The 13,021-nt window shown below is 35.8% G+C and overlaps 1 protein-coding gene across 3 annotated transcripts in view; it reads right to left on the bottom strand.

Moving 5' to 3' along the window:
* The window catches only part of SUPT3H (SPT3 homolog, SAGA and STAGA complex component), a 399,531-nt gene that overhangs the window by 74,443 nt on the left and 312,067 nt on the right, over positions 1-13,021 (bottom strand). For all 3 annotated transcript variants that reach the window (XM_040249540.1, XM_040249542.1, XM_040249539.1), the window contains exons 10-11: positions 12,796-12,963; positions 3,422-3,532 (exon numbers count right to left, since the gene is read on the bottom strand). In XM_040249540.1, the coding sequence (XP_040105474.1) occupies positions 3,422-3,532; positions 12,796-12,963 (279 nt within the window). The remainder of the gene's footprint in view (positions 1-3,421; positions 3,533-12,795; positions 12,964-13,021) is intronic.

The raw sequence follows: 13,021 nt of genomic DNA, 5'->3' as shown, positions 1-13,021 counted from the left end.
CACAATTATTTAGGAAAAATCAATAATTTAAAAAAGGTAAACTAGTCCTTTTAAATGTTCTTTAGTATTTAAGATAGATACAGAAGCTAAGTCACCGCCAGAGAAGATCAGGCATACAGCCATGGGAAAAGTTGCAAAAAAAAAAAAAAAAAAAAAAACTAACTTAAATTAACCTCAACTTAATCTCAGTTAATCTTTTAGCTTCTAGGTACGATACTCTCTTCTGATCTTCTGCAAAGGATTGAGAATAAATGAAAACACTGAAAAGAAAGAAGTCACCGAGGAAAACCAACATGCCAAAGGCAATATAGCTGTAATTGGCTGAGTGGGGATTGGAAGTTTATAAGTGTCTCCACAGCCCTCGTATGAATGGCAGGAAACTGCTGTTTCGGTCACACTGTCCCCTCCCTCTCCAACCCAGCAGCTACTCAGTGCAAAGCACTGCTGTACTCCTTTCTCCCCTCCACCTTACATGGCTTTAATCACTCCTTTCTTCTACCATTTCAGCTAACTATTCCCAAGGGGAAGAATTCACTTTCAATTCTTCATATAATGAACTGTATTCCTGAAATCTGTAATGGTGTAAATTTGTACAATCATTTCACAAGTCACACAGTAGAGGACAGAATGATGCCACATCAAAAGCAGAATGCTTTTGGCTTTACTGGTTGACGCTGGAATTTAGTTTCCAAGTAACCCACTGGCTGTCATTTTAATTCTCCAAATTAGTCTCATAGTTTTAGGAATTAGCTATATATCAGTCAAGTTATGAGTAGTCTAAATGAGATATCTCATTTATATACATCATTAGACAAGCACTTTGTGTGCAGAATGACATGCTGCAAAGACAGAATCTCTATGTTTCATAAATATAAACTAGCTGTTAATGCGATTTTAGTTGACAAAGGAAATTTCATACTGGAGGTAAGTTAGCTCAGCCTTTCTGCATAATTTAGGTCCAGTCTAAGCTTGCTAGAGATGCAGCCCACATGCCTCCTCTCCTTTTAGGAGCCACAGCCCAAAGCCCAGGAAGCAAAGTGTCCCTAAAGCAGCATCATATATCATCTCAGGGAGTGGGCATCAGGGAACTCGGCATCAGGGAACTCAGCATCAGCATCCTCCCAGCATCAGGAGCGTCTCCTCTTAACAGTTGAAAGTATGAGGGAACCAGGACTGGTGTTCACACTGTTAGCATATGTAGTCTGCAAATCTATTCTACTTTAAAGAGAATTTTTAACTTTAAAAGGCAGATTTATGTATTGTTATACATAATACTGCCTGATCCTACTATTCATGATAGACAATGGAGTGGATATATAGCCCTGTGAGCCGGGCAGATCCTTACAGTTCCCAGTAATGGAGTAGACCATTCAAGGCCTGAGGCGTGAAGAAGACTCAGTGTCTGCCTGTGCTGCCTTCTTTCCCATCTGGTGTTGACGCTGTTCATCTGCTCTGGCAGTGGTTAAGCGGGCCTTCAAGATCATGGCTTATTTGATCTATTTTCCAGATCTATTTACACTAAGCACTTTTAAATTGAATTATTAGTTTAAAAAACCATATTGATTATATGTTTATTAGACAAAAATCAGCTTAAACTATATCTGAATATATATATATATTCTGAATATTCCAAGTATATTTCCTGCCATATACTACGATCTTGGATTATAAAAGCAACAATACATGACCATCAGGTTGAGATACGGAGGAATGAATATATATGTATACACAGACACACAGACACACAGCGTCATCAGCCAAGATGGTTCTCAAGTGATCTGACCAGTGTTTTTAAAAACAAAAAACCTGAAGAATTAAGGAGCTTCCCACCACCACCACTTTCGTTTGAAGAAACATCACAGACCTTATGATTAGGAGATTTCCCCTTATAGTAGATACATTTTCCTTTATGTAATTTTACCCATTACTTTTAGTAACCATTTTAGGTTATTTCTCAAAATCCCTGTAGCTCTTTGCTACCCTTTAATTAGTTCTAGATTATTATCAACTCTGCCTTTTTCTTCTCTCTCTACTCCATTGCCTCAGACTATTAGTCATTATTTGGCTCTTATCTATGCATCTGAAAATTTTAATCCTTTGTTATAAATTGGTTCTTTCAATTTCAGTTGGTTTTTAAATTCTTCTAATCAACTCATATTTCTCTAAATCTCATCTTCCTTTTGGCTAATCACTTAAAATAGTCTCACTTGTCATGTAGGAAAAAAATAAAACAAGAGATACAGACTTCATTCTTTCAATTGTAAATAACCTAGAAACACTCATGCAAAAGGATACACTGCTTATCAGTAACATATAATTAATATAAATATGAATCATATATATGACAAATTTAATACATTAACCAGAAGTGGAAATAACTGTCACCATTATAGAAAGCTTCTAGAGACAAAGAAGCTCTGATACATTCTTGCAGTCATATTGATAATGCATAAGATTAACAATAACCAATGAAAACAAAGAATGCTAAGAAAGCATTCTCTTTAACTGAAACACAAGAAAAAAGATGATGAGATAATTTAGAAGAAATTATGACTTCTATCAACAAATAATAGCAAAATCTACTCAGGAAAAAACATATATGCTATGTACGTATGTATGTGTAATGTTACACATACATATTCTGCTTTAGTATGTTAAAGCAGATGTGAACACAAAAAAGTGAAATAAATGGTGAATTCTACTGTGCTTTAGTCATAAATCAAACCTAGCTTTCTGAAAATCAAACCAATCCCTTATAAACAGAGAAGGACTTGGAGAAAGTTATATTAACATGAATAAAGATTTTTCTTAAAAGAGCCATAAGATGAGCATTTAATTAACACACATACACACACTCTTTCTTTAGGCTGTTGAAATATAAAGTCTTTAATTCTCCATTAAAAAAAAAAACAAACCTTGATTATAAGCTTTAAAACCATTTGAAGATGTGGAAGACTGTCTGCCTTTCAGCCTACTTCAAAGCCAGTAGCGAAATCATTTCTTCTTCTTCCAACTCAAAGTATGTTTAGGAGCAGAACATCTGATAGAAGTGGTATTGCCAATCTAACCAATTCTAAAATATAAAGTGCTTCTAGCAATATTTGGATACATATAATTTGACAAAAAAAGGTTTATAAACCTAAGCTTTGAAAAATAGAAAATATAAGCCCCAAGGAAAAAAAAAAGCATAATTTGTAATTGAAAGAAAATAATATTTTGTAGAGAAAAAAACTGTTCTTCCAAAAAGAGACAAAAATGACTAACTCTTATTTCCCAAGAGAATTATGCCACTTTTATACAACAAAATTACAGCTACCACAAATTGCTTTCAACAATTCCACTGCTGCTTCATTTGACCACTTGAAAATCAAAATTCTTTCAGATTATAAATATAACTTTTTATAACTCTGTTATTACGTACTGTGAATGGGGAAAGGGGGCCAATCTTGTGGCCATAGCGTCGGATGGCCTCTCTGATGTGGCTGGGCTGGATGGCATCGCTGTGAGCCTCAACACCACAGGCCGCAGTGCTCTGCGACAGAAAAACACATAAATTGTTACTAAATCAAAAACACACAACACAACTACAGTGTATAAAATATGAAAATAAACTTTTATAAAATGGACGGTTTTTTCCCTTAGGATGCACATCAGTGCTGCCATATACTACATCTAACAAAAAAAAAATTCCATTAGCAAATCAAAGATGACTTTTACATGACCCCTTCCAAGCAGACCAACCAAATGCAATTTTTATGCCCCCAATATTTCACCTAGGCCTGCATGTCAAGGTACAGGAGAATAGAGCCAGTTGTGAGCGGTTGAAAAGTGTCATGTGAGCTTGCTGAAAGAACTACAGGAAGCTATTTTTTTAAAAAAACATTTATTACTATAAATGTTTCTTGGGAGCTTGTTGGATGAATTTCTGAAATAACCTGAAAGTCATCAATTTTAAAATAAAAAATGTAAAATTGCTATTATTTATTTATAATACAGGGGATGGTCATAGAAAATCATTTCAATTTGGTTCCTAGTTTTCTAAGTATCCTCTGTGCAAAAACAAAATAAAACAGAAACTACTACTTTAATCTGCCTCATCTGTAAAAGATAGGTTTGAAAGTACACAAAGACACAAGAATGAAAAAGGTTATTTGCAATAAGAGTATAGATCTCAACTCAAGAAATGGATGTAACATGATTTTAAACAAATGAAATAGAGGTATTATATGTTTGTGATTTAGTTGTAGGCTCTGGCTTCTCAAATACCTTGGTCCAGATCCCAGCCATCTCAGTTACCAGTTCTGTCAAGTCATGTATGATACCTGTATTTTAGTTTCCTTATCTATAAACAGGATAATAATTTTAACTGCTCTGTAGGGTTGCTGTGAAAATTAAATGAGTTGATATGTTTAAACTCTTAGAACAATGCCTGACATATGTTAGCTATCAACAGCAGTAGGTTATTATTTAAATTAAAAACAGCACATCCGTGTTCTTGAAATGATAAGCTAATTTACTTAAAAGTGCGGTAGGTACCAGATGCCAAGTCATCAACATTAAAGAATCAAGGGAAAGAAATAGTAGCCCATGTATTACTTATCACTCTCATTGCAGAAGTACCATTCTCAGAATTCCTTATAGAGGTATATTCAGCATGACCTCTATTGAGAGTGAAATGGCAAATCTCATCAAAATGAAAAACTACAACCATGTTTGATCCAACAATTTCATGATTTCTAAGGATTTATCCTGCAGATATATATTATACAGGCAAAAAATAATATATATAGCTAGATAGATAGTCACTGCTGTACTATCTGAATTAGTGAAGCAAATGTTCATCAAGGAGAGAACCATAAAATCAATTATGATACATTCATTCAATGCAACAGAAACCACAGCAACCACCATAATGAAGGAGGCAGCTTCATACAGATTCCTATGGAGCTATCTATAAGACACACTGTTTGAGAAAATGCCAGGTGTACAACTGGATAACCATGTTATCAGCTTTTTTTTTTTTTTAAAGGCTGAACAGTACATGCTCATTTAAGCATAGGTTATTTCTGCAAAGACACCCTGAAAATTAGTAACAGTGCAGAATTTCCTTCTCTTGGAGTACAGATGGGTATCTGGAGCATACGGGTTAGAAGAAACATTTTTCACTGTATATCCTTCTGTGCCTTTTAAATATATTTTTTGCGTCCTTTGCGTGTTTTTTTTTTATTATTATGAACTAGTAAAGTAATTAAAACATTCCTACAAAGAGCATCTGCTAATTATTCAAGCTGAACCTGAAATAAGACTAAAATATAAAACGAGAGCTTGATTATTTTTAATTATTTTTAAGAAGATTTGAAATAAGCCAAATAGGAATATACTCTAGAGTATCTTTCTCAATTTCATTCCAACAATACCCTAAATAACGTAACTGCTGTGCCCACAATAACAAGGATTAAATTATCTTAACCCCTCACTTTGGCACCCATATAAAAGTGCACACATAGTTTTTCTTTAAAAAGAAAAAATGCTTTCTTGATTCTTATCCCAAGTACTTTGTCCCAATTGGAGTATATTAGAATAAATGCAATTATCAAGTACCTGGTGAGGCTAAAGACTCTTTTGTGAGTTGGGCTGGCCAAAAAGTTTGATCAGGATCTTATAGACAAGCCAGAACGGACATTTTGGCCAACCCCATACAACATGGGGACATTAAGAGGGCAATATCCTGCAGACTAAGGGGGTAAGGGGTTCTTCCAGCACTTTTCTCTGTGAAAGCTCCTTTCTCCCTGAAAAGTGGATTTATTTCTTTGCTACATGGCCACTGAAGAGGGATTCTTCCTTTACTTTCCCAAATAAGTTTGATTTTGGTATAGAATATGTTGGTCAAAATCTCTCAGAACTTCTGGCATGGAGATCCAATCGACTTCACTGAAGAAGGAAGTGTAAGTTAGAAACCACTTGTGGCCGCTATTTGTAAGATGGCAGCAAGTAAGCCATCCTGTTTGAATCATGTTATCATTGCTAAAAAGAAGAAGTTACCTTATATAAAGGACTTCCCTGGTGGCTCAGATGGTAAAGTGTCTGTCTACAATGCGGGAGACCCGGGTTCGATCCCTGGGTTGGGAAGATCCCCTGGAGAAGGAAATGGCAATCCACTCCAGGACTATTGCCTGAAAAATCCCATGGACAGAGGAGCCTGGTAGGCTATAGTCCATGGGGTCGCAAAGAGTTGGACACGACTGAGCGACTTCACTTCACTTCACTTCACCTCACCTTATATAAAAATAAGAATATTCAATTTTGTGAAAAATGTCATTAAACTTTCTATTTTGCCAGTTTCTGGTTTATCTACTATAATTAAGCCACTGCAAACACCAGCATAAGTTACCACATGCACTTCTTCACCCTCCTGATTTGCCCATTGAGTTCTTTGCAAGGAAATCTTTAAATCTCAAATGTTGTGTCTGCATTATTGTTTTCACCTCTAAAAATACCTTCTTATTTTTGTAAACACCCCTTCCCTCACCAAAGTACTAGTAATCTAAGTTCAAAATTCATATCAAGTTTAGAATTTTTGCTTCAGCAGTGACTTCATAAATTTTCTAACAGTCTTCAAAACTGTTACAGAAGGATTAGCATTAAATTTATGTATTTGCTACACTAATAAAAATATTATGTTATAAATACATATGAAGACTGTTAGATTTATATACCAATTTAGCTTTCTCATTCTGCTTGAGCCCACATCTTGGAATATTCTTTAAATTTTCAAAAATGAAACCCACATGTTGGACAAAATACTGAATCTTGTTGTCTATAGTGTATTTGTCAGAATTTCTGTGGGGACTAAACTAATTTCCTAAAGTCAAGACCGAGGTGCTTGGTAACGTTGTTCTTCATACGTCAGGCGCCCCTCCCCCGGCTGTATTCATATTCCATTCTTGGAGTCTTCCATTTCGTTTTTAGTTATGTCTTTTTATTCAGAAGCTGCTGCTCAACACTGGAAGCTGAAGTATCGCACAGAGTTCTCCATACTTCCTGGATCTGAGCATTGTCCCTCTTCTGTCCTTGCTGGCTTGATCTGAATAAAATTCTTCAACAGCTTCAACTCTTAACTGCCGTACAAGAAGTTACACTGAAACTTCGGTTGCCCCAGGATCTCTTATCTGACTCTTTTCTTCCCAACATAAAAGCTGTTGGGAAGAAACAACTTTTTAAAAAAAAATCCTTTCTCAGCTTTCCCCTTGCCAGGCAATCTAATATTTAAGAAGGACCTGGGATCTCAGATAACTCTCTTACTCTTTTCACGACTACATCTTCTGTTAAACTTGATACATTAGATTCTACAGAGGTGTAACAGAGGAGTAATATGTATCTCCGATCAGAGCAAGTGAAAGGTTCAGTTCAGTTCAGTCACTCAGTCGTGTCCAACTCTTCGCGACCCCATGAATCGCAGCACGCCAGGCCTCCCTGTCCATCACCATCTCCTAGAGTTCACTCAAACTCACCTCCATCAAGTCCGTGATGCCATCTAGCCATCTCATCCTCTGTCGTCCCCTTCTCCTCCTGACCCCAATCCCTCCCAGCATCAGAGTCTTTTCTAATGAGTCAACTCTTCGCATGAGGTGGCCAAAGTACTGGAGCTTCAGCTTTAGCATCAGTCCTTCCAAAGAAATCCCAGGGCTGATCTCCTTCAGAATAGATTGGTTGGATCTCCTTGCAGTCCAAGGGACTCACAAGAGTCTTCTCCAACACCACTGTTCAAAAGCATCAATTCTTCGGCACTCAGCCTTCTTCACAGTCCAACTCGCACATCCATACATGACCACAGGAAAAACCATAGCCTTGACTAGATGGACCTTTGTTGACAAAGTAATGTCTCTGCTTTTCAACATGCTATCTAGGTTGGTCATAACTTTCCTTCCAAGCAGTAAGCGTCTTTTAATTTCATGGCTGCAATAACCATCTGCAGTGATTTTGGAGCCCCAAAAAATAAAGTCTGACATTGTTTCTACTGTTTCTCCATCTATTTCCCATGAAGTGATGGGACCAGATGCCATGATCTTCATTTTCTGAATGTTGAGCTTTAAGCCAATTTTTTCGCTCTCCTCTTTCACTTTCATCAAGAGGCTTTTTAGTTCCTCTTCACTTTCTGCCATAAGGGTGGTGTCATCTGCATATCTGAGGTGATTGCTATTTCTCCCGGCAATCTTGATTTCAGCTTGTGCTTCTTCCAGCCCAGCATTTCTCATGATGTACTCTGCATAGAAGTTAAATAAGCAGGGTGACAATATACAGCCTTGAAGTACTCCTTTTCCTGTTTGGAACCAGTCTGTTGTTCCATGTCCAGTTCTAACTGTTGCTTCCTGACCTGCATACAGCTTTCTCAAGAGGCAGGTCAGGAGGTCTGGTATTCCCATCTCTTTTAGAATTTTCCACAGTTTATTGTGATCCACACAGTCAAAGGCTTTGGCATAGTCAATAAAGCAGAAATAGATGTTTTTCTGGAACTCTCTTGCTTTTTCTATGATCCAGTGGATGTTGGCAATTTGATCTCTGGTTCCTCTGCCTTTTCTAGCCTTAATACCGACTTCTGTCCCTCACTGACCAATGGATTGATGTATGATCAGAGTGGGCAGGCAAGTGTCTTTTTTCTCCTTACTCTTGTACACAGAGCTCTCTCAGTTCTTCGAGTTTATAGAGGATTTCCTTTCATATGAAGCTGGGCCACTCCTTGGCCAAAGGCTATAGTATAATACAGTTAAATACAGTTAATTTTCTCATTCCAAAATTTAGCTGAGATGTTGTGTAATCTGTCATTCTATGTAAGTATGAAGTGATTTTTTTTAAAACTAAAGAAATTAACTAGAAAAGGTATTTGAAAAGAAAACAATAAAGAATCACCAAATTCAAAGATTCATATATTATAAAATTTGGAAAAAACATACATATTATCTATTCTAAACTTTCCCAACTCCCCACATTATAGGTGATACAGTGAAGATAAGGGATACTCCCAAGATTAAAATGACAGTATTAAGATATGATTATACATCAAGTTCTTTGGCTTTTAGTACCATCACAGCTGAGGTTTCCAGTGAGCAAAAAATCAAAATATAGCAAGAGCTTGAATATGGAGTAGGAAATGGTAACCCACTCCAGTATTCTTGCCTGGAGAATTCCATGGACAGAGAAGCCTGGTGGGCTATAGTCCACGGGGTCACAAAGAGTTGGATACAACCGAGCAACTAACACTTTCAGTTTCTTGAATGTAGAAGATGTGGATAAGTAAATTAAAAAAATAAATAATTTTATATATGCATAATTACCAGGTTAATTATACATTTCTACATAGTTTGTAAAGCAAATCCACTGAAGATGTCCTTAAGTAATATTTTATACTCTAGTTTTAGTTACTGAATGAGTTGGAGAGTGCTATAGCCAAAATTCTTTAGAATTACTTTACAATGCAGAAGTTCCTTATTGTTTGGAGTTTCCCTTAATAAATAAGCACTGAGATCTGTCACTTTGAAAATAAAAGGGGGAATGCAGATATGAGGATGAAATTTAAATCTGCTTACCATCAATTCTAAGATTATATCTTGGCACAGTTCCATTACTAGTAGTGGCAAATAGTTTCTATTGTGCCAACCAACTTGTAGAGAAAAGTATAAATTTTGGACAAATTATAAAAAACAAGTACCTGAAAGCAACAGAGTGATCTAACCAGGACAAAAACTGAAAGGGCATGTACTATATATAGGAGAAGGGAATGGCTAGGGGTTGGTTTTCTGTTTTTCTGTTTTAGCCTAAGGGTAGGCCCTAGTCAGTACAGGGTCACGGGACCTTAGAGGCATGAAGAACTATACCTCAGCGTTCAGGGCAACCACAGTAGGTGTAAAGAGAAAAAGAAAATCCCAAAAAAGGACAGAATCAAAGAAAGGAAGACAAATATGCAGTGCATAAATTTTACCCAAATCTCTGACTAACGTCTAAGCTATTCCTTTGTGGGACTGAATCCAAGAAACCAAGGTAAAACTAAATAAAGGAAGAGAGCGTCTAGCTGTTGAAGAGGCATTTGAATTTGGAGTTTATAGAGTTCCATCTAGAAGAGTAAACAGTCTGCTTAACAGACACATGAACACACCACCACCAACTCTTCTCACAGGAATACTACAGAACCTGAAATTTCTACAATATGCTACTCACAATGTCCAGCATATAATTTAAAATTACCAGACATGCAACAACACAAGAAAGTGTGACTTATACTCAATGGAGATCAAAACAATCCAGATATTTATCATATGAGAATTTTAAAACAGCTATTATGAAATAAAAGAAGTTAAAATTAAAAATAACAATAAACTATAAAAAGAAATCAGAAGGAAATTATAAAACTCTAAACAAAATATCAGAAACAAGAAAATAATGGATGAGTGTTAAGACTGAACTGACAGTAGATAGAGTTTGGAACATAAGGGAAGATCAACAGAAGTTATTCAACCTGAAGAACAGAGAGAAAAGATTGAAAAGGTCTTTAAACACAGCTTCAGGCACACGTTGAACAATATCAAAGTAACTAACAAAAATATACCTGGAATCTCAGAAGGGGAGAAGAGAAAACATGAGGCAGGCAAGATATCTTAAGAAATAATAGCTGATAATCCCCCCCCAATTTAAAAGTATTCAATTTTCAAGAGGCCCAGAGGATTCTAAACAGAAAAAATGCAAAAGAAAACCATATCTATGGATATCATGGTCAAACTGCTGAAAATCAAAAATAAAGATATAATTTGGAAAACATCCAGAGAAAAACAGAACATTACAAATACCAAAAAAAGCTACAAAATCTTCTGACATGTGATTAAAAGCAGTGGCTGCTAATATTTTCTCCCATTCTGTGGGCTGTCTTTTCATTTTGTTCATGGTTTCCTTCGCTGTGCAAAAGCTTTTATGTTTAAGTGGGTCCCATTTGTTTATTTTTATTTTCATTACCCTATGAGGTAGGTCAAAATAGATCTTGTTTATATCAGACAGTGTTCTACCTAGTGTTTCCCCTAAGAATTTTATATATCTGGTCTTACATTTAGTTCTTTAATGCATTTTGAGTTTCTGTGTATAGTGTTAGACAGTGTTCTAATTTCATGCTTTTACACATAGTTATCCAGTTTTCCCAACATCACTTATTGAAGAGACTGTCTTTTCTCCATGTATTATATATTTTTGCCTCCTCTGTCAGAGATTAGTTAAGCATAGGCATAGTTAAGCATAACTGGGTTTATCTCTGGGCTTTCTATCTTGTTCTATTGATCTATATTTCTGTTTTGGGGCCAGTACTATACTGTTGTGATTACTGTAGCTTTGGATAAAATGATATGATCATTTGGGAAAAAGTTCTTGTAGTTTCTTTAAAAACTGAACACACAGCTACTCTATGATCCAATAATTTCATTTCTAGCTAGTAATTTCATTTCACTTACCTATGAAAAATGAAAGTATTTGTCCATAAAGACTTGTACAATAATGCTCGTAACAGGTTTATTCATAATACCTCCAAAACTGGAAATAGCCTAACTACCAAAATGAGAATGAGTAAACTGATATGCAAGCAACTTACTCATCAATAAAGAAGAATAAATTATACTTGTACTTAAAAACATAAACTTTAAAAATACCCTGAGTGAAAGAAATTTCACACAAAAGAGTATACACATTATATTCTCTTTGTATGAGGCTCCAGAAGAGAGAAAACTAAAAAGTCAGAACAGTGTTTGCTTTCCTGGGGATGGTGATGGGATTGCCTGGAAGAGGTGTGAAAGAATTTTCTGAACTGATTGTAATGTTATTTTTTTATCTTGAGAGGGTATCAGAAAACAATGAATTTATATATCTGTCAAAATTCAGCAAATGGTATACTTAAGAATTGAGTGGTACACTGTATATAAACTTTACCTTTAAAAAAAAAGTATAATGTATACATTATAAATTTGTTTATAATTATAAAGAATTATAACTTCTTTATATATTAAAAATTTCTTTATAATGTATACATTATACAAAATTATGTGTTTTGGCATGAATTATACTGATGCCTGCAGCTTACCTTTTAATGTATCAAAAAAAAGAACTGGTGGATGGATAAAAGAATAATCAGATGTACATATATAGTAAATATATTAAGTATAGTAAAATTTTAATTACAGAATCAGATGATAGATATATGGTATTCACTCTACATTCTTTTAACTTTTTTGTATGTTTGAAAATTTTTATAATAAAATATTAGAAAACATCAATATCTTGCTGTAAATTGGCTGTTTCTAAAATCTGATTAATGAGAAAAACAGAACACATTTTCCATACCTGTGAACTCAGTTAAGATCTCCCTGTGCTGTGCTGTGCTGAGTCACTCAATCACGTCTGTCTCTTTGTGACCCCATGGACCATATCCTGCCAGGCTCCTCTGTCCATGGGGATTCTCTAGGCAAGAATAATGGAGTGGATTGCCATGCCCTCCTCCAGGGATTTCCTGACCCAGGGATCAAACTCAAGTCACCCAGATTGCAGGTGGATTCTTTACCATCTGAGCCATCAGGGAAGCTCCAGAATACTGGAGTGGGTAGTCTATCCCTACTCTAGGTGATCTTCTCAATCTAGGAATCAATTGAACTAGGATGTCCTACATTGCAGGTTGATTCTCTACCAGCTGAGCTACCAGGGAAGCCCCAAGATCTCTCTTTGCACCAAAAAGAAAAAAGAAAGAAAAAGAAATAGAAAAATATCATTAACCTTTTTTCTTTTCCTTTGTTTGGTCTTAGCTGAGTCTTGTCCAGCACTCCCATTCCCTAGGGATCCTGATGTGGTCTTCCCCGAGTGCTGTGAGCCCACTGATGGAGCTGTTGGTGTAGGAGGAGGTGTGTTCTCAGGAGAGTCTGGATAGGGCTTCATGCAAGACCCCTGTTCAAAAACACGTGGCTCTGAAATCAGGCAACCAGAACTTCTACTAACATTTAAT

This window comes from Oryx dammah, unplaced genomic scaffold, assembly GCF_014754425.2.
Source record: "Oryx dammah isolate SB20612 unplaced genomic scaffold, SCBI_Odam_1.1 HiC_scaffold_11, whole genome shotgun sequence".
Taxonomy (NCBI): Eukaryota; Metazoa; Chordata; class Mammalia; order Artiodactyla; family Bovidae; genus Oryx; species Oryx dammah.
This window is presented reverse-complemented; position numbering and strand designations above follow the sequence as displayed.